This window comes from Lygodium microphyllum, chromosome 2, assembly GCF_053477565.2.
Source record: "Lygodium microphyllum isolate KBCC chromosome 2, Lygodium_microphyllum_v1.1.10, whole genome shotgun sequence".
In the NCBI taxonomy this organism is placed as follows: Eukaryota; Viridiplantae; Streptophyta; class Polypodiopsida; order Schizaeales; family Lygodiaceae; genus Lygodium; species Lygodium microphyllum.
Genome location: NC_141136.1, coordinates 120,652,537 through 120,674,624, shown reverse-complemented (window position 1 = coordinate 120,674,624; position 22,088 = coordinate 120,652,537). Strand labels below are relative to the sequence as shown.

At 43.5% G+C, this 22,088-nt stretch overlaps 1 protein-coding gene and 1 pseudogene across 1 annotated transcript in view; both read left to right on the top strand.

Moving 5' to 3' along the window:
- Nucleotides 1-21,466, top strand: part of LOC148040249 (protein PIN-LIKES 6-like) — a 57,443-nt gene extending 35,977 nt beyond the window's left edge. The window contains exons 9-11 of the mRNA XM_087697999.1: nt 20,323-20,375; nt 20,574-20,762; nt 20,967-21,466. Of these exons, the coding sequence (XP_087554125.1) occupies nt 20,323-20,375; nt 20,574-20,762; nt 20,967-21,091 (367 nt within the window). The 3' untranslated portion in view covers nt 21,092-21,466. The remainder of the gene's footprint in view (nt 1-20,322; nt 20,376-20,573; nt 20,763-20,966) is intronic.
- LOC148040250 (uncharacterized) lies at nt 6-3,671 on the top strand (annotated as a pseudogene).
- Nucleotides 21,467-22,088: the final 622 nt, after the last annotated feature.

Genomic DNA, 22,088 nt, shown 5'->3' with positions numbered 1-22,088 from the left:
TTAAATTTTGCACCGATAATGGAGAATTTTAGACTGGAAGGTTTAAACGGGAAAATTATTACATGTATGCCATGTGGCCCAAATTCCCAAAAGAGAGAGAGAGAGAGTATAAAAAAAAAAACCTAATAGGCACAAGGGGCAGAGGAGAGAATGAAGTTTGGAGAAGCTGAGGGCATATTGCTGCAAGAAAACCAGCCATGGAGAGTACTTCTACGTCTCTGACTTAAGCACGGAGGTAGAGCTTGCTCCCTCTGATCACCTCTCTCTCTATTCTCAAAAGAAATGCTTTGCATGATGGATTGATTCCATCGAAGGTACAATTCTGTGTTTTTTTTTTTCTGCACATGCTGAATCGTAAGGATAGTGAATTCTGTTCATGCTGAATCAGAACAATGAACTCTGCTCATGCTGAATAAGAATAGTGAACTCTGCACATGCTGAATAAGAACAGTGAGCTCTGCTCATGTTGAATAAGAATAGTGAACTTTGCACATGCTGAATCGTAAGAACAGTGAACTTTGCTCATGCTGAATAAGAACAGTGAACTCTGTACATGCTGAACAATAAGAACAGTATGCTGGACAGTAAAAACAGTAAATTCTGCACATGCTGGACAATAAGGGATGTTGATCTGGACATGCTGTACTGTTACTATGCAGCAAGGATTTACTTAGAAGAGATGAAAATCAACTGTTCACAGGTTATGTATTTTGGAACATTACCATTTTTGTAATTTTCTATCTTTTAATTGATAAAGAAATACTGAGAGGGGCGCCGGTCTTTGGGGCCAATCTGGTGTTGAGCGAGGGAGAGAGGTCTCTGTTTATGTGTGTGTATGTAAAGTCCAGGTGTTAATTGAAGGAACTACCGCTTTATGTGAGTCATAGACCGGTTTCATAGAGAAAAGAATTACCGCTTTATGTGAGTCATAGACCGGTTTCATAGAGGTCTCTGTTTATGTGTGTGTATGTAAAGTCCAGGTGTTAATTGAAGGAACTACCGCTTTATGTGAGTCATAGATCGGTTTCATGGTTCCATTGTCGGGATTTGAATTCTTTTCTGTAAGAATTTAAGCTCGGACAGTTTTGGGTGAAAAGGCCATACACACAGGTTTTACAGAGATTACAAGACTAGAGAGATTGCAGACATGGATAAAGGCAAAGGAAAACTCCCCCATGAAGAAGAGAGTTCTTCTTCTGCTCATAGACACCGAAGAGAGAGTATTGGTGCACAGGTGTCAGCACCTTCTAGATTCAAGATTGAACAACATGATGAGGAGCAAGAACAGGAGGACTTGTTTATGGCACAACTCCTCAGTATGGTTGGCTCTTTCCAATAGCTGGTAAAGAATCCTCGGATGCAAAAATTTTTGAAGTCACATAATGAGGATTCTCAGGCTGAGTCATCATATTATACCATGGAGCGCTCAAAAAGGCAAACCTCTAATGTGCGTGAGCATATGGAAAAGACACCAAACATGGAGACAGGTCCAGTGCAACAAGAAGCACAAGCACAGGATCAGGGAGTGAATGGTCAAGGTAGTTATGCACTAGTGGCACAGCAGACTATTCCTCCTCAGTTTGCTACTTATCCTGGTTACTTTGGTGGTGGGTCAGTTTTTCAAGCAATGGTTGGATTACCCACGGGTTATCAGGGATACTTGCTTAGAGGGCCACCAGGAATGATGCCTATTGAGGCAATGAACCCACTTTATGCGAATATTGGTCTACAGCCCGGTTATCAGACTCTGCAGAGTCCTTATTTGATGCTTGGAGTACAAAATGCAGCCACTGGTTTTTCTCAACCTAGTGGGCATAAGGCAGCTAAGACAGGTGAAATGAATGTTGATAATGCACCTAAGGGACTCCCCTTTTTACAGCCACCTGTCTATGACAACCTGACACCAAAAAGTGCAAAGCCTAAAGACTATAAAGAGGGTGGTCAGGCAATAAAGTTTGAAACCTTTAGTGGTATGTAAGATAAGCTGAAAGCTTTGACATTTATACAACAGTTTGATGCAGCCTACACAGGAGGCAAGAAGAATGTAGTTGCAGATGCTTTATCTCGCAAACCACAGGTGTCAGTTGTTTCAATTCCTTATCACCATGAATTGGATGATATAAAAGAGCAGTATGCTGATGATGAAGATTTCTCTGAAATCTATGAACAGTTGATCAATGGCCAACATCATGATCATTATGTGTTCAAAGACGGCTTTATCATGATGCATGGAAGACTATGCGTTACAAAACAGCTAAGCCCAAAAGTTTTATTAGAAAGTCATGCTCCATCGTATGTAGGATATCGTGGTGTTGATGCTACAGTCAAAGCGGTAGAGACTTTCTTCTATTGGCCAGCCTTGAGATCTAATATTGATGCATATGTCAGATCTTGCCTTGTATGTCAAAAGGTCAAATTTGATAGACAGAAGGCACCAGGGTTATTGCAACCACTGCCTATTCCAGAAAGGCCATGGGAAAGTATTGCCATGGATTTCATTTTTGATCTTCCAAGAACTTCTTCAGGGAATGATGGAATCTGGACTATCATTTGCAGATTCAACAAACAGGCACATTTCATTCCTGTAAGGAAAAAGGTTAAGTCAGAACACATGGTAAAGATATTTATGCAAAATATCTTCAAGTACCATGGAATGCCACGGTCAATTGTCAGTGATAGAGACCCAAGAATGACTAGCTTGTTTTGAAAAGCATTGTTTGAAAACACGGGCACTACGCTGAAATTTTCATCTTCTTTCCATCCACAAACTGATGGACAGTCTGAAGAAGCAAATTTGACTGTTTTAGATTTACTAAAGTGTTACATTTCAGATCATAAGACTTCTTGGGAACACTACTTGCCATTGGTTGAGTATGCATACAATAATACAGTGCACTTATCTACTGGCAAAGCACCTTTTGAGATTATGGAAGGTGGAAAGAAATTGCCTCCCATTTTGCAAACAAAAGATAACATCTTTGAAGCAGATCGTTATGTAAAAGATTGGGAAGAAGTATATTAAAAGGTCAAGCATGCCGTAGAAAAGTCACAAGCTAAATAGAAAAGAGCTGATGATAGTCATCGTCGGGAGCTCTTGTTCAAAAAGGATGTTGGGTCTTATTGCGTTCTGAAAAGGCACGTTTGAGAAAACAGAAGGGCAAGGAACGTTTGTTTCCAAAGTTGAGGATGCGTTATTATGGCTCTTTTCAAGTCTCAGAGAAGATCAATGATGTAGCATATAGACTGAAATTGCTAGAGAATTGGAAAATTCATAATGCATTCCATGTGAGCCTATTGAGGCCTTTTATTGGTGAACTGCCAGAAGATTTGGTTCAAGAGGAATAGCTGAAGTAGAGGAATTAGATGAGATTCTAGTTTTTGAGCAGATCTTGGCACATAAGGATAGGAAAGTGAAAGGTAGAGTTATAAGAAGATTTTTGGTGAAGTTCAAGAACTATTCACCAATGGATGCCAAATGGATGGAAGAGGTTGAATTGGCAGATTCGCCTCAGTTATTGCAACTTTATCGAGAAGCTTTCTTACTGGAATCCACAGTGACTTAGAATGCTTTTTGAAGCAATGTACATTCTCTATTGTACAATTGAATATTGTTATCTCATTGAATAAAATCTCAGTGCTTTGAAGTTGTATTTGTTACATTTTAGTTGAATGAATATGCATGTTGTGACACTAATAGTTTGCGCATACGTTCTATCGCCTTGTGTTGCATCTGGAAATATGTATATTAGAAAGGCTCCTGATAATCATAGTTGGATATAGGATGTAATTTTCCATCTATGTGAGACTTGAACTTGCGATGACACAAATGGTAGTGGAAAAACTTCTACCATCGCCCCCTGTCATGTGTTAGCAAGTGATACATGCGATGGCACTAATAACATGGAGAATCTTGTTATCGCTGTGTGTCATCCATTAGCATGTGTGGTATACAATCGAGGTCGCTTGCTTCTTTCAAGAGGGGGGTATGTCACCAGGTGGTGATACTTTTTACAGTTGCTTTTCTTATTTACTTATATAAATATTTTATTTTTCTTTTCTTTTGTTGCTGTTGCTTTTTACCCCTAGAGTTCTCTTGGAATAAGCGGGATCTTTGCATGGCCAGAAGAGGCAGCCATTGGGACAAATTAGACTAATGGTTTGTCTGAGCCTTAGGACCAGTTCCATATTGAATGGGCATTGAAGAATAGAATGCCAGTGGTTTGGGACTGTGTGCTTAGCCACTGGAGATGGTGTAGGACAATGAGCCTGGCCAAGAGAGAAGATGCATATGTGAGAATGCCCACGGAATAAAAGTCACTGTAACTGAGCCACATTACACTTTTGATGTGGTCGCAATGATAAAAGTTGCACAGAACAACTTGAGGAATGCAGGGGTCACCATCCCTAAAATTTAGGGAGTTACTATTTTTGGACCCTAAGAATCTGTTCGCGTCATTGTCTTCGTTTTTACACGAGGATTAATTCTTTGGTCTGTGCCGAGGTCAAATTTTGCACGGATAATGGAGAATTTTAGACCGGAAGGTTTAAACGGGAAAATTGTTACATGTATGCCATGTGGCACAAATTCCCAAAAGAGAGAGAGAGAGAGAGAGAGAGAGAGAGAGAGAGAGAGAGAGAGAGGCCTGCGGTGTGTGTGTGTGTAGAGAGAGAGAGAGAGAGAGAGAGAGAGAGAGAGAGAGAGAGAGAGAGAGAGAGAGAGGCCTGCGGTGTGTGTGTGTGTGTGTGTAGAGAGAGAGAGAGAGAGAGAGAGAGAGAGAGAGAGAGAGAGAGAGAGAGAGAGAGGCCTGCGGTGTGTGTGTGTAGAGAGAGAGAGAGAGAGAGAGAGAGAGAGAGAGAGAGAGAGAGAGAGAGAGAGAGAGAGAGAGAGAGAGAGAGAGAGATGGTTGATGGGGGTCGCCTGCGCGTCGTGCTGCCGCTGTCCTGACCTAACGCGCCACCGTTTTGCCCTCTCGACAGGAACCCTGACGAAGCCCCGTTGTGCGTGATCTGTTGCCGCTGCCTGCGCGACCTGCGACCCGCGCCCCCAGCCGTCGCCCTTACCTGCGCCCCCTCGCCCCGTCTCGCCTGCGCCCTCTCGCCCCGACCTGACTCGTTGCGGCACCGCCCGTCTGACCTGTCCAACCCGTCGCGGGACCTGCACGTCGTCCTGTTCGCTATCAGATCAGCCCTCGCCTGTCAGACGCCATTGCCCGCCAGACCTATCCGCCCTCGCCTGTTAAACGCCGCCATTGCCTGTCAGACGCTGCCTGCTCCTGTCAGTCACCACCCTGTCTACTGCCTGTCCCGCTGAAACGTCTGCAGCCGCCCCGTCTACTTCGCCTGTGCTGCCGTTCGAGGCTCCGCCTGCATGCGTTCCTCCTTTCGTGCAGAGGCGCCCAGCTCCTGTAAAAACCTGAACCTGACCATCGTCAGAGAGGCAGCGTTCGGGATAGCGTGCCCTCGGCTCTGTACACAGAGAGAGAGAGAGGCAGAGGGAGAGAGAGAGAGCGGTCCCGCTCTGCACTGTCGGTCAGCCCGTCTTCGAGATCAGCTTGTCATACACGATGGCTGGTTTGGATCTGGATTTCATAGACCAAACGGTGGCAGCACTTGGCCTGGACTCTGATGCTGAGGAACCGGAGGATATGGTTCCGTGCACTGAAGAATTGCCCCCGGGTCCTGACATCCAGCCTGCGGGTAAACGTACCAAGAATGCACCGGAAGAGATAGGTGTTACTCCGGATCGTTCCTATGCGCAGGTTGCTTCGGATTCTGTGGACTCTCAGGAGATGGACTGGGAGCATCTGTTGGAATTTGCCAACACTCTGCTTGGTGAATATGTTCAACATAATCAGGAAGCCTTCTCTGACTCTGCTCCAGACGATGTTCTGGAAGCAACCGTCGACCCAAAAACTGTCCTACGCTCCTTTTCGGTATTTTATGATCGCGCGGTGATTCTCTTCTTCACTGGTCGAATCCCGCTGCTTTCCTGTATTCGCCAATGGCTGCAGAGTCTGCTACAAGGGGAATGTGTTGAAGAGATTTTTGTTGGATCCCGAGGTTTTTTTGAGGTCCTCTTGAAAACCGAGACGCACCGTACTACTCTCCTGTCTAAACTGCCGTTGTTTTTTGATCGTCGGTTGGTTCATGTGGTTCCATGGCGCCCGATGGCAGATTTCCAGCGCCTCCTGCAACGTGAATGCCCTGTGTGGGTAGAAGTGGAAAATTGTCCGGCTGTTTATTGGCCGCTATTGAAGGATGCTATGGCCGCTGTGGGCACGGTTCTGGTCCCTCCCAGTCTCAGGGCTGTGAATCGCAACCGCTTGTGCATGTTATGGGATACTGCAAGGAAACGGCCTGCTTGGTTACGCCTCAATTGCTCTGGCATGCATCCGCTACACTTTCGTTTGAAATGGGGCAATTTTGTCGGCCATTGCTTTTCCTGTGGACAGTTGGGACACTTTATGGCTGAATGCCCTGAGCAACAACACGTTTCAGATACGGGTCATGTTGCTCCGCCCATGGAAGATATGGTGTGCGATGCTCCGTCGCAGGATACTATCCATCCGCCTCAAGTTCTGGCCAAAGGTAAACAACAGGTTTCGGGTCTGGATTCCCGTGCCACTGATTGGGTTGAAGTACGTGCCAAAAAAGGCACCAGGATTGGTGCTGGCATGGAGAGTACTGTGCCTACTACCTCACAAGATTCCATGCGAACATACATGCGCAGGAAGGAAATGATGTCTTCTGAGCGCTCTGCCCCTGCTATGGTTTCTTCAGCTCCCCGTCATCAACCAGCCAGGAAAATGTATTCGGATCGTCTAAAGGGCCCACCTGCACAGCTGGCTTTTGATACCAGGGGCAACGTCATTACTCCGTGGGATCGTCGTTACCCACGTTCCAACCCCAAGCAAGTAGATATGCCGTCTACTTCCAAATCTGGCCCTCAGAACTCTTTTGCGGTGTTGGCGGATTTCTTGGATGAGGGAGTCCTGGACATTCTCGCCGACAAAGTCAAATCGAGGCAAGCTGTGCCTCGTACGTGATTGTGTTTTGTATACACATGAAAGTGGCCACGTGGAATGTGCGAGGGATTTGTTCTCGCCACAAGGAACATGCCATGTGGACGGCATTGTATGAGAATCAGTGGGATGTCCTGTGCGCTGTTGAGCACAAGAGTCACGGTGACGCCGGTAAAGTTGTGGATTGCCATGGCTTTCGTTTGTTCTATGCAGGAACACAGGCTATGCATTATTCGGGTGTGCTCATGATTGTACATGCCAAATATCAGCCTGTTCTTATTAAAAATGATGTTCATGGCCGCTTCTTGGTGGTTGAAATCCTATTCGAAGGGGAAATCCTATGGTTACTTGGCCTCTATGCTCCGAATGATTCGTTCTCTCGCCGGGAGCTTTGGCAGACTTTGAAGACTTCCTTATCACTTGGCAGACGGGGCTTCTTCATGGGGGATTTCAATATGTGTGTTGATTCTTCCCAGTCTACATCGGAGCACTCGGTCATGGATGCATCGGAAAGTCGCATGTGGCAAGAGTTGGCTCTTGCTGTTCTTAAGCAAGATCTTTGGTCCTGGCTACACCTGTCTTCTCCAAGCTTTACTTTCCATTCGGCCCAGTATGCCACAACATGGTCGCGGCTGGACCGTATATATATCATGAAGAATGACGATTTTCTGCCTGAGATGCTCGAAATAAAAGTGTTGCAGCAATATGTCTTGTCGGACCACTTCCCTCTGCAGTTCGAGTTGCTTGCACAACCCATCTCCCTTTGCGTTTCAACTCGTCCTACTTAAAGCATACAATTTTTCAGGGCTATATGCAACAATTGCTTGACAGATTCTCCTTGGACTTTTCCTCTCAGGGCACTGCGTCATTTGAAAGATTGCTCTCTAATGTGCAGCGGGTTGCTCGGCAATATGGGATCTATCATGCCTCTCTTTGTCGGCGCCGTCGACAGGCAGCGGAGGAACTGCTGGTTTTGGTTCGCTCCCTGCTGGTGGACACTCCGGATGATGCATTTCTGCTTGCACTGGCCATGCGGGTGGCCGATCTTATTAAAGAATTCCAGCTAAAATCGTATCAGCAGGCCAAATTGCAACATCTGACAGAGACTTTGCAAGATAGTGCATGTCAGACCCATAAGTTCTTTCGAGCTCTCCATGCCTCTCCTGCTCGAGAGAATATGACCAGACTCGAGGATGCACAAGGCCATTTTATCCTGGATCCACAGACTATTGTGCATATGTGCAGGAATTATTTCCGTGACCTTCTCGGTTACGCTTCTCCACCTTCAGCCCAAATTACTCAGGCTCGTTCGGTTTTTTATGACCTGGTCCACAATCAGCTTCCGCAGGACATGCAAGCTACTCTGGAGTCAGATATTGGTGAAGCAGAGGTTATGGATGTCTTATTACACTTGCCCAAAGATAAAAGTCCGGGTTGGGATGGTCTCACCAATGAGTTCTTTGAGGCTTTCGCTACCCAACTGGCGAAACCATTACAGGCTTTGTTTCAACAGGTGTAGGAAACGGGAATCATGCCTCCCTCATGGAAACAAGGACTTATTAAACTGCTTCCAAAAGTTCCTTCGCCATCTAAGTTGACTCAGTGGCGCCCCATTTCTTTGATGGGTTCAATGTACAAAATCTTTTCCAAAATAATGGCGAATTGGCTCCATAAGCATCTCCCTGCCCTTGTGCACCCTCTCCAGTATGGTTTCATTAAGGGCCGAAATATTCTACACAATGTTTTGAATGCCCAATTGGCCATTGATTATGCCCGCCATTCTAATCAGGAGGTGGTATTGATTCAACTGGACCTGGAAAAGGCTTTTGACCATCTGGACTGGTCTTTCGTTGCTGACCTTATGTCTGCTATGGGCTTTGGTGCTCGGATGTCTCGTCTGATCTACACCATTAGTGCTGCGGCGTCTTCGCGAGTCATGCTGAACGGAGGTGTTACTGAGCCATTTGTCCTTGCCCGTTCTGTCAGACAGGGGTGCCCTTTGAGCCCTTTATTCTTTGCCCTTGCGACACATCTAGTTCTTTCCATGTTAACACATATGGCCGCCTCTTCCCAGTTGGTTGGACTGTCGCTTCCTACAGGACAACACTTCATTGGCCAATCACTGGCGGATGATACTTTTATGATTTTGCGGGCGGATAAGGATAACCTTCGAAAAGCATTGGATGTTTGGGGTCTCTTTGGTCAGGCGTCAGGCCTTCGTATCAATGCGCTCAAATCAGCCATTCTAAGCTGCACGGAGTCGGATTTGCAGTCCTTGGACTGGCAGGGTCTGGTTGTTCCTCGAGGTTCCATTGTCAGGCATCTTGGATACCCTTTGGGTGTTGATGTTCCCCCAAAACAGCTTCTGCAGTGGATTTCTCAGAAAATGGTGGCCAAGTTTATGTATTGGAAGTCTCAGGCCTGGCCTTTTCATGTTCGCCTCAAAGTAGCCCAGATAATTATGTTGCCAATGCTCACATATTTCTTGCCATTGTTGCCCTGGACTCCCATGACTCTGAATGCTCTCACTCAGTCTATTCGCTTCATGCTATGGAAGAAGGACTCATTGCATGCAGGCATTTCCTGGATCTCGTGGTCGCATGCGTGCACCCCCAAACGCATGGGTGGCGGAGCTATTTTAGATGCCCAAACTCACATGCAGGCACTTCGTTGGTCCCTTTTCCGCGCCATGTGCTCGGATGATCATCATCCGTGGGTCGCTATCGCCCGTTATTTCCTCGAGGGCCATGGGCTTCGGCATGGTAATACCCAACTCCAAAGTTCTTGGTGGCATGTTCTTAATGCGGATTCGCGGTTTTCCAGTTCTTCGTCATCGCTGCTTACTCATTTGGTGTGTTCCTGGAAACACGTCCTTCAAAAGGCTCAGTGCCACCCAACGGAGGATCGCTTGGCTACTAACTCTTTTCAATTGGAAGTACTGGCAGTCTCGCGTTTACTTTCGTGGGAAGGTAAACATGAGCTTAGACCACAATTCAACCGGATGGCACGTTTGGGCTTGTCTTCAGTCGCGGATGCCACCCTTGCCAGTCGCAATGTGCTTATATCGTTTCGTACTGCTAGGAGGCTCTTCCGGATCCCTCGTGGATATAGGCCTATATGGGAACAGCTTTCGACGGTGCTCCAGAGCAGACAACCCTTTCCTGCTCTTGCTTTGGATCATCCCTGGCAGGATTGGGACCTACAAGGCCGGTTGCAGTTGAGCAAAGCTTCTGCTAATCAAGTGTATCATCTTTTGGTTAAAGACAATCAATGGCTAGTTACTAAAGCGAATGCTTTATGGGGATTGCGTAAATCCCGGTCATGGTGGAGGGCAACTGTGATGGAGGGCTGGGTCAACAAGACACCCTTTAAATACAAAGTCTTTCTTTGGAGAGTGATGATTGGGGGTCTTCCGCTTGCTTCGGCTCTTTCCAAGCGACGAATCTCCAATGGCACTTGTTTCTTTTGCACCACTACTATGGAATCCGCCCGCCACAGATTTATTTCTTGCCCCGTCGCTAAGAAAGTCTGGTTGTTTTTGTCGGCCGTTTGGCAAGGGGTGGTTGGTATCACACTGCGCCCCTTTGATTGGGTTTTGGGCCAGCCCAAATACCCTACTCCCGCACAGCCACATATGAAGCTCATGTACCACTTTCTTCGATACTGGGGCTGTTGGCATAACTGGACCATTCGGAATGCTTTTCTGTTTGACTCCGCCCATAATGTTCAGCGGCATATTGTGAGGCTTAAGGGCCTCTTGTATTGGCAGTTAGCTCTTCTCCATCGTTCTGATTTGCTCTCTACGGAGGACTTCCGTCCTTGGCATATGGCAAGTTCCTCCGCATCCTTGCCATGAAATTGTAACTCGTAGTACTTAGCACCTCTTCACATGATGGCCTGGCTTGTCGTCATGTATCTTGTAATCAAGTAATCTTGTATTTTTTTTCGTAATTAATACAATTACCTTTTACGAAAAAAAAAAGAGAGAGTATAAAAAAAACGTAATAGGCATAAGGGGAATGAAGTTTGGAGAAGTTGAGGGTAGATTGCTGCAAGAAAACCAGCCATGGAGAGTACTTCTACGTCTCTGACTCAAGCATGGAGGTAGAGCTTGCTCCCTCTGATCACCTCTCTCTCTATTCTCAGAAGAAATGCTTTGCATGATGGATTGATTCCATCGAAGGTACAATTCTGTGTTTTTTTTTCTGCACATGCTGAATCGTAAGAACAGTGAACTCTGCACATGCTGAATCGTAAGGACAGTGAACTCTGCACATGCTGAATAAGAATAGTGAACTCTTCACATGCTGAATCGTAAGAACAGTGAACTCTGCTCATGCTGAATAAGAACAGTGAACTTTGCACATGCTGAACAGTAAAAACAGTGTGCTGGACAGTAAAATCAGTGAATTTTGCACATGCTGGACAGCAAGGGATGTTGATCTGGACATGCTGTAGTGTTACTATGCAGCTGGGATTTACTTAGAAGAGATGAAAACCAACTGTTCACAGGTTATGTATTTTGGAACATTACCATTTTTGTAATTTTCTATCTTTTAATTGATAAAGAAATACCGAGAGGGGCACCGGTCTTCGGGGCCAATCTGGTGTTGAGCGAGGGAGAGAGGTCTCTGTTTATGTGTGTGTATGTAAAGTCTAGGTGTTAATTGAAGGAACTACCGCTTTATGTGAGTCATTGACCGGTTTCATAGAGGTCTCTGTTTATGTGTGTGTATGTAAAGTCCAAGTGTTAATTGAAGGAACTACTGCTTTATGTGAGTCATAGACCGGTTTCACCTATAGTATGACAGATGTTTGGGCTTGAATCGACTTGCATTTGAGAAATTTGTGGAGCAGTTTGCATTTGGTTGGCTTATCATTTATGCAGCTATGCTATTTGGCCCTTAATGCCCCGATTATGGATCTTGGATTTACTTGGATGCAGATACATGTTTTGAGTAGTGCTTGCTCCATTGTCTTGGCAGTTGGTTATTGAGATTTCATTGCTCATTGATGCTTGGTTCTTTGCGAGTTACTCCTTGATCACTAGACTTCTTGAGAGTGCTTGGGTTTAGCAGTTATGGTTTTGTTGCTTCTGTGTTGCCTAGCTTCTATGCTAGTTGGATTGCTTTTGCCCATACAGGTTAGAGAGCAGTTGCTCTTGATGCTTATCCGGCTATGCACTTTGTCTACTGTCATGTACTTTTCAGAGCCACTTATTTGGATGTTGTACAAATACTTGGGCTTCTCATGGAGCTTGACCATTGCAAGATCTTATGCTACTTACCGGTCTTGCATTGACTTGGATGCTACTATGTGGTCTGATGTACTGCAGAGTCATATTTGCCATTATGGTTATGGGTTGATTTCATGGTTGAATACCATATGCTTTTATGACAGATGTCTTATGCTTTACTGTACTGTGGTTGGTTATGTCATGCAGTTGACTACGACTCTTCTTCATGTGGGAGCTTTTGCATCCTTGGTTGATGCCTTTATGTCCTCCCATCTGTTGAGATTTCATGAGTCTTTGCAGCATGCTTCTACCACTGATGTACTTGCAGATGATTGTCTTTATGAGAAAGTTTCCTTTGTTGGGATAGCCCTCGACTGCTTGAGCTCCGTGGATGCTATGGATATCCCTATTCATGATGACTTGGATTCCTTGTCGTCTTCTACAGGTTCCTCTACTTCAGATGTTGTTTGCTTCCATTGTGGGAAGCTTGGGCATGTTTGAAGAAAATGTTTTAGATGGATTAGAGAGCAGCAAAGATAGAGACGGACTCAACATGAGCAGAGAGTCAGAGATACAGGAGATGCAACGGGTGTTACCACTGTTACTAGTAGTAAGGTACATGTTGTACCCATGATGATGCAGTTGAGCATGTACTTTTGTCATCTAGTTTCTCTACAACTTTCTTGCTTAGTGATACGGCCTACACCTCAGATTGGCTATTGGGTTCTATGACATCTTGTCATGTTACTCCACATAGAGCATGGTTCTCTACTTACAGGGAGTTTGATGGATACATTTTTTGGGCCTTGAGCAAACTTATGTTATTCTTGGTATAGGAGACATACACCTAGCTTTGCCTAATGGGACTTCTCTTATGCTTAGGGATGTTTTACATATTCCCATGCTCAGTAAGAGCTTGATTTCTGTCAGAGAGTTGCATGATGCAGGTTACCTTGTTTCTCTTCAAGATAGGTCATGGAAGATCTGTCATTGTTGCTTGGTTTTGGTCAGAGATTCTCGAGTTGGTTCTCATCACCCAATGCATGTCTCTCATGTGGGAGATTCTATGGTTGCAGTTATCCGGATACCACATGCATTGTTATGGCATTATTGCCTAAGCCATATGCACCACAGAGAGATGGAGATATCATCTCGTTCAGACTCATTGTTGCCTCCTATGTCACTTACAGATCTTGATGCTTGCCTTGATTGTACTCTTAGTCCTTACAGAGCCCCCTTGGCTTATGGCGATCGTACAAGGCATGCTCCTCTAGATCTTGTCCATTGTGCAGTATATAAACCTATGCCTTCCCAGTCACTTGGTGGAGCGTCATATTTTGTGATCTTTGTTAATCATGCTTTTTCCTTGGTGTAGATTGAGGATGCTGCAGTTATGCTTGACAGGTTTATGGATTCTGTTGATAGCGGGTCTAGGTGCTTGTAGATGGATTATGAGAGTCATGCTCTCTCTCCCAGCTTTCAGACCTCTTGTCAGCAATATGGCATTGATTTCTTGTACCCACGGTATTATGGGATTGCTCATGGCTCGTGCCCGACCTTACAGGCAAAGGTTGCTTCTATGCTTACCACAGCTGGGTTGTCTTATGGCTTTTGGATTGAGGCCCTTATGACAGTAGTCTATTTGGTTAATAGGACGCCGTGCTTGACCTTGGATGGTATTACACCCCATAAGGTATGGAGTGGCATGCAGCCCTCCTATGATTACTTGAGAATGTTTTGCTGCCAGACATCTGTACGTATGCTACATGAGCCTATGTCACGTAGATGTATCCTCCTTGGTTATGGAGACGGTGACTTTAAGGCCTACAGATTATGGGATTTGGATACCCAACAGGTCATACGCAGCCGTCATGCTCTCTTCTATGAGACGCAGACATCTCTCAGGCCTCTTGATGAGCGTTCAGTACGCTTTATGGCTGATTTTATAGCAGCTATAGTGCCATTACAGCAAGCTGTTTATGCTGAAAATGAGACACTTATTGGCCCAGACGACATAGCTATGCATAGTAGTAAGGGTCAAGATGTTGGTGGTTAGTTGCTAGACCCCTTGCAGGCTTATGAGAACCGTTTTCTTGTAGTTTTGCAGGCTGGACAGCCAGCCATATGTCAGTCTTCCGCTTCGTTGAGGCCACATATAGTCTTGAGACCCCGTTGGACGAGTGTCCGAGATGTTGGCTCTCTTTCAGTGATTGACTTTTTGGAGGTTTGACTGCTCTCCGCTGTCTTGTATGTGCTACGGTGATGCTATGCGCGACTTTGATGCTTTATAGCCGTGCAGTGATGAGTTGTGCTTGCATCATGAGAAGCATTCTTGGATTGCTCCATTGTATGGAGCTACGGGATCGCTTATCTCCTGGATGTCATGGACTCGGGGATGCTTGACTCTTCTTCTGCAGAGGTTCCCAACACTTCTTGCACAGCTCGCTTTCCGATTGGGCGTTGGGTGAGATGTCATTATTCCTCACCTTGTCTTTTTTTTTCTTTTCTTTGTTTTCACTCCCCAGCCACATTGGCCTTTTAGTGGGAGGTTGTTGGGGTAAAAGGCCTCTGGGCTTGCCCATGTACACTGTGACCGTCCATTCTTTATTCATATATAATATGATAGTGCAATAAGGCTATCAGTTCAGTTGGACAGCACCTACATTGTGTGTGCTCTTCTCTCTCGCATCTTCCTCTTCTCCTTCTCCGTTGCCATTGCATCCCCTTCACAACTTTGCATGATTACATTCAATGTATACTTGTAAGGAACAAAGCTTATGAGTTAATTACAAGGCTTGTAGGACAAAGAATTTTGCTTCGAGAGATCTTTAGATAAAGATCCTGAAAAGGTTAAGATACCATAGCCAAGAAATAAAAGAAAGGACTCCTTCTTAATTCAATTCATAGCATCTATGAATGAACCTCAAATATTGTCCTGTCATAAGGGCACATAATTCTTGCATAATTTGACAAGAAGTCAACCGTAGAGCAAGAAATAAATTAAAAGGCACTGCTGTAGCTAATTCTTTGAATATGGCTGAAGATTTCAGCCCCAAGTCAGCCCATAATACTTCCAGAATTCACCTTTGATGATAGTATAAACTTTCCCTAGCATAGAGAGCTTAGAACAACCAAGTACAAGTTTAAATCATGCCATATGAAGCATTTGAGAAGTAAAAGGAATTGCTGTCTGCAAAAATCACTGTGTGGGCTGCCTATTTCAGCCAATGTACATGGTTTCAACCTTCCAAGAAGACACTTTGATGTAGCACAAAAACAGCCCCTATATTCAAGAGCATGAAACAAGCAATAGGTAGCTTGCAATAGGCATGTAGAAGTAGGAGAGAAGGACTTCTTGTTGCCCTTGTTTGCTTTGTAATTGGCCACCTATTTCAGCCTCAAGCACGTACATAGAGCAATCAAGATGCTCCCTTCACGATGCTTATGCAATATCTACTTGCATCAAGCATAGCAATGCATCAAGCAAGCATATCTACTTACAAGAAGAGAAAAATAAGTGTTGCTGCCCAAAATACTCTGTTTGGGCTGAAATATTCAGCCCACTTTCTTCCCATAAACAAGTCAAGACGGTTTCTTGACACTCCTCTCCCCAAGTTTCCTCTATGGTAGATTGCAATGAGCTTCCAAGAGCATGAATGAGCCCTTTGTGTCAAGATTAATCAATAAAGCAAGTAGATGGACTTCAGCCCTCCAAATTACAGGATAGGAAGATCAATAATAGTCCCTATTCAACTCTTTAAAGACTTAAGAGAGTGGATTTAATGTCTCTCTTGACATGGGAGTTCAATCTCAGTATACACAGGTCAGGCCTAGACCTTCCTCAAGACTCATAATTGAGCTCCAATATGCTTAGGCTGCTGTCCCTTAAATACACAGTTTTGCCTGGTTTTTCTCAGCCAAGAATGGCCTTGTCAAAGCACAGAGAGAGTAACACTTACATGTCAAGTGGAGTTTGCTGCAGATACTTGTGGTTGCATGGCTTGAACTGCCCCTTTATGTGGTAGCTTCGGACACCTCTTCCCCTTCTCCATCCATGGCGCCTGCTTCAGCTCGAAAAATGTAGTGGAAAAAACAAGCTGTTTGCTGCCCTCTTTTCTCTCACTTGACTTGTTCGTTGATATCATAAGTCACAGAAATGATAATGCAAGGCATATACAATGTCCTATGCTCAAAGACATAGTCAACTTCATGAACTTTGGTGATTTTTCTCAATAATAAACTTGTGAGACCTATTTTTGAAGTAATTATATCATTGACACATGTAGTCAGGCTCACAACCAAGCCATTTAAGTGCCCAAAATCACTTATATCATGACATATGGAGCATGACTTACAAGACTTGTAGCAACTTCATGTAAGCAATGCAAGGAAGATTATGAGTAAGTAACCAAATTCAATCATCTTGATAGGGGACCATGGTAAATTTATTGCATTTTAAGGTAGAGAGCCCCCATCTTTGTTTCACCATGCTATATGCTAGTGAACTTAAGTTTTTATGACTTATTGCAGTAGGCAAGTCTTTTGTAGTATGTCTAGATTGCAAGTGACTAAGTAGTATATGTACAGGTTAAAAGTTTTATGTTTAGACCATGGGCAAAGAATCTCATGACAATGGGCTTACTCATTATGAAACAGGCCTTAGATTTAGAAGAGTTACCACAAATATCAACATGTTAACTCTGTGTGCGAGCTCTGCTCCCCATGTTACTGTCAGGAATTTGCTTGGAGGCACATAATCCAATTTTCCTTTGCCTTGATCCGAGCTATGCCCCTAATGAAATTTAATATACTCTTGCATTTTATGTCCCCTAAGACAATGGGAATGAGATGACACTCTTTATTACAAGAAGCTCGAGCAACAGGACTGAAATTGATGAAACTTACGGCCCTTGAAAGTCATTGTGGATAAGAATTGTGACATGAGGTGAAGGCCATTAAGTTTTGCTTTGTCTTAGATATGACCTATCCAATGGTCTTATCAAATGTTTTCAGCTGCCATCTTGGTAGAGAACATGGCTCGACCCATTTAGCAAGTCTAATTAGCTGAAAGTAAGTTTATACCATGCAACAAGGAATACATTGTCTACGTTTGTGAGTTTTGGGCCTTGGTTAGAGTCACAGAGAATTGAACCAATGCTATGAAATTAGGCCATAGAACGATTATTATGTGGGAATCTCCATATTACATGTTTTTGTGAGATAAAGATATCATAGCTTGTGTTAACAATACATGTGTACCCCATTTCTTGGTTGTGAGTCCTGTCATTTAGTCACTAGGGGATATCATGGAGATTTGACACTTTTTGGTCATTTGTGGTTGGTTTGGTCATTTTAGTCCATTGTGGTGAGTTGTGTTGTGGATGAATGCTTTCTGGTTTGCTTGGACATTTTAGTCAGCACTTTGATATGTAGAAGCCTATTGCTCTCATCTTTCTTGCCTTTTGGCCTAGCCACCATGTTGTCATGTGGTTCTACGTCCAATGGTTGAAAACTCTAGAGAAGTCTGACAGTGATAGTATGTGAGCTATGTGCCTATAAGATTGAACTGCCTGTGTTTATGCTGAATACACACTACACTAGGCTGTTCTAATGCATGCCTATGTGGGCTGCATAGGTACTAGGCTGTTCTAATGCATGTCCGGGCTTGTTTTTGAGTGGTAGATACATTGTTTGTTGCTTAATCTCATGTATGGAGAACTCTAATGTATATGGACTTATAATCTGAGCCATAGCTTTAGTTGATGGTCTTTATGCTGATGTACATGCTGTGTAAGGATTGAGCACAAGCTTTTATGCAACAAATCTAGTCTACAGTTAGGTTTTCTCTATCTATCGGATTGTTGTTGCATACCTTCTATTTTTACAAAATTTATTCTCTCTCTCTGCTATGAACTCTTCTTACTCAGAGTCTTAGTGGCTTTTGGCCCCATACGACAAATTTCTTGATATCTTTGGTGAACTCGACGTGAAAAGCCAAAGGAAGAGTTTTGTAGTATGGAAGATGCTACAGGTCCATCTGATAATGTGAGGCAAGTGCTCCAGACTTTTATCATGTATCTGCAGCAATAGCAACAACAACAGTCTTATGCGAAGCATGAGTCAGCCGTGACAAAAAGTATTGCATGTTGTTGAAAGCAAGGTTAAATTGTTTGATGGACGGAATGTATCGCCTTACTTGAAGGTATATGCAGAAAAGTTCTAGAGCTTGCTACTCTGTATTATCCAACCAATCATATTTGCACTTAAACTCACACAAAAGTTCTGTGGTGCCAGCCAGCCCTTTATTGGGTTTTGCAGCCCACTTGATGAATGCTCTTCGAGTAATCAATCCTGCATCTTCGATGAAGTACTCTTCATTCGATGCTTTCTTAAAATCTTCCCATGAGCCCCTTTTGTATATATTTCATTTATGCACAATTTCAGTTCATGAACTGCAAGTCACACAAAGTATTGACTGACCCATCCTATGTCAAAGTGTCAAAACAAGCTGCCTAAGTGGCAAAAGAGGCTGTCACTCGTCAAAATTTTCCATGCAAACTGGGAAAAGACCGTTTGGAGGCTGGGTGAGGGTGATTGCAGCCATTCAGTGCATTGTGGAGGCTGAGAGAGAGAGAGAGGATAGAGTACTGGTAGCGCGGCCACCAGCAGTTTGTGACAGCATCAATAGCTCACAAATCTGCAGGCTGTCCTAAATCAGGGCAGCAGCAGATCTAAATACTTTTGGGGGACAATTGTGAAATCTCTCTCTCCCTCTCTCTCTCCCCAGCTCTCTCTTATCCTTTGACAATCCCTCATCAGTTCTCAGTCATTTCCAGCTCGGGGTGAAGAGCAATTGATGCTAAAACCCTAATTTATAGCAGAAATTGGAGTTTCCACAGCCACCTCAGGATCTATTCCCAATTACTTAAGACCTAGTGCTTGGTGTAGCAATTGGAGGCACGAATTTTGCAGCTGAACCAAGGGATAGCCAATTCTCAAATTATTATTGCCTGCATGTAAGAGATTGAGACCCAAATTGTGCTCAGTTAGTAGTACAATCAATGGGCAAATTTTTGGCAAGAAGTGCTGGTCATTAAGGACAGCCATTATATTGAAGATTGAGGAAGATCAGCCCATATCTCACTGTGCTTCAGCCTTATAGCAATACACAGCTTTGCATTTTCCAGTTAGAGCTTGCATATAATGTGTTCTGTCAATTCATCTATTGATTGGGGACTTTCTTATCCTCTGCCTTGTAGTAAGTTCAGAGGCTAGCTACCTTGTGTTCTACTTAGATGGTTGGTGTACATGTAGGATTCTTGCTTTTAATGTTGGCTAATTTGAAGACTTTCATTTTCAGTTTGTGAGGCCTTTTCAGGGGAACATTATCTTTGACTGAAACATGGTCTACTATTGTGGAGGTTTCATGTTTGAGTGGCAGTTGTATGCTGCGCTGTCAGCAGATACTCTTTCTTGCTGGCTTCAAGTGGTGTTCTTTTCAGGGCTGTAGGTAGGTCTTCAGAGGGATTTAGAGCGGAGTTTTATTAGCCAGATTGATGGATGTCTACTCTACAGGCTTCTGGGGCTATCTTTAGTGATGAGCAATATTATGTGATTATTCCACTTCCTTAAGCTATTTCTCTTATGCCTGACCTATCAGATGCACGTGTTCAGCATGGTTGTCTTCATGCATGGCTGAAGTTTTGTACCTTTCGTTGAGTCATTGGCCAATGGAGGTTCCTATTGGTGGCACTTGCTGAGAGTGGTCTGAGCCTGTTCTGTGGAGAGGATTTTAGCTGTAGAGGGGGATGCATGGATACTGATTCAGAGAGCTTTTCGAGGGTTGGTCTTATGGGTTTGTCCTACACAACTCAAAAACTTTTGAAACTAATTTAAATGGGTCCTTTTTGGGGGCTGTTTTGAAAGGATTATTTTAGCCATTAATTAGCATTTTGTTTGGTCTAATTTAGCCTTGCTCATTTCACATTTGCATAGCTCATTGTGCTTCTAGTTTGTTCTGATTTTCCTACAGAGAAGTCTCACGTATAAAAGATGTTCGTGCAGAGAGGCCATGATTCCCTGTATAATGCTAGCGCTTGGAGGAAATCTTGTGGGAGGTAATACCTTACTGACTCGAAAGTGTTGGCAGCTGTTAACCTTAATGAAAAAATTGAACATCCACCAGTTCTGGCATGACAGGCTACAATAAGACCTAATGTCAGCAGCATATTTTCTTTCTTCCATGTTCTGTTGTGTGTTAGTAGAGCCAAATTATAGATGTACCATATCTGACACAAAACTTTAAGCATTTGTAGGTCCAGGAAGTTCTAAGCTCGGTGTTCGAACAACAATTGCTATTACATTTTCCAGATTGTTCCTAACACCTCCAGCTGGTATTGGGATAGTAGCCATGGCAGATAAGCTGGGCTTTCTTCCAGAAAATGACCAATTATTTCGCTTTGTTCTTCTTTTACAGCATACGATGCCAACATCACTCCTTGCAGGTGCTCATATTACCATTACAGAGGTTTTTGGCATTCATTTTTTACAACACATAGTCAGTGATGAGCTGGGTTTAACGTTTGATCTGAAGCAACACCTCATTCATATTTCTTTGCTGCACAGCCATTCTGTTACTACTTTGTCTATTGTTTATGTCTATTCATATGTAAGTGAAGTGCAAAATGTTGTATTGTCGAAAATTTCAGGAGCTGTTACAGCATTGCAAGGATTTGCAGAAAAAGAGGCCTCATCCATTTTATTCTGGGAGCATATTCTTGCTGCTGTTTCTATAACAGCTTGGCTCATCCTGTATTTAAATATTCTTTTCTGATCCTCACCTTGTTCTAAGTGCTCGCTCGTGTGTCAGGTCCACACATCCTCTTATAGGTCTCAACCAAAAAAACAACATAATTTTGGAGGCACATTAATAATTACTAGTCCCATTCATATAACAAGAAAATGAGATCTCTTCCATTGGAAGACCCCAAAAAGTTGGAAGCTGGTGGGTGAAGGTAGGAAGGACTAGTGGTTTGACGTATTCCTAACAATTGTATTACTAACCAATTGTATGTAACCAAGTATTAATCACAAGGATATGCTAGTATCCGGTGGTGGTAGTTGAGATGCCCCTCCAACAATTTTGTCAGTCTATGAGAACCCTTGAATGGATGCTAATGTGATGAACATCGTACATTTGCTATGTTGGAGATTGTTGATTTTCATTTATTTTGTTTTTTGTTAAATTGACAATGCAAGGGCAAACCATCCCTCAAAAAGTTCTTAGACACTTTCCGCTTACCCCCCACATAATTTTGGTGTGTTGTATGATAAAAAGATGTAGAGGTGTTAGATATCGAATATCTATGAAGAGCTCATGATTGGTTGAAAGAAGACTTGATAAATGATATTCAAATGATTACTTGAACCCTAATTTTTGAGACATTAATAAATTCTTATTCATACAATAAGAAAATGGGATCTCTTCTACTAGAAAGCTCCTTAAGGTTGGAAATTGGTCGGTGAAGGTAGGAAAGATGTGGTTTGACATATTACTAACAATTGTATGTAATTAAGAATTAATCACAAGGATATGTCAGTATTCGATGGAGGTAATTACTAACAATTGTAATTGATGATTAATCACCATTATGTTAAGCACATGGATAGCTATTGGGATAGATTCATAGTGGAATATTTTTTTGATTGATGATAAAGTGAACAAACTTCTCATCCTTCATTGTATGTGGTTGCTTCTTGAACACCACATTATGGCTCACAATGTTCTTCTTTGCCTCTTGATTATACAAATTGTAAGCCTTTTGACCACC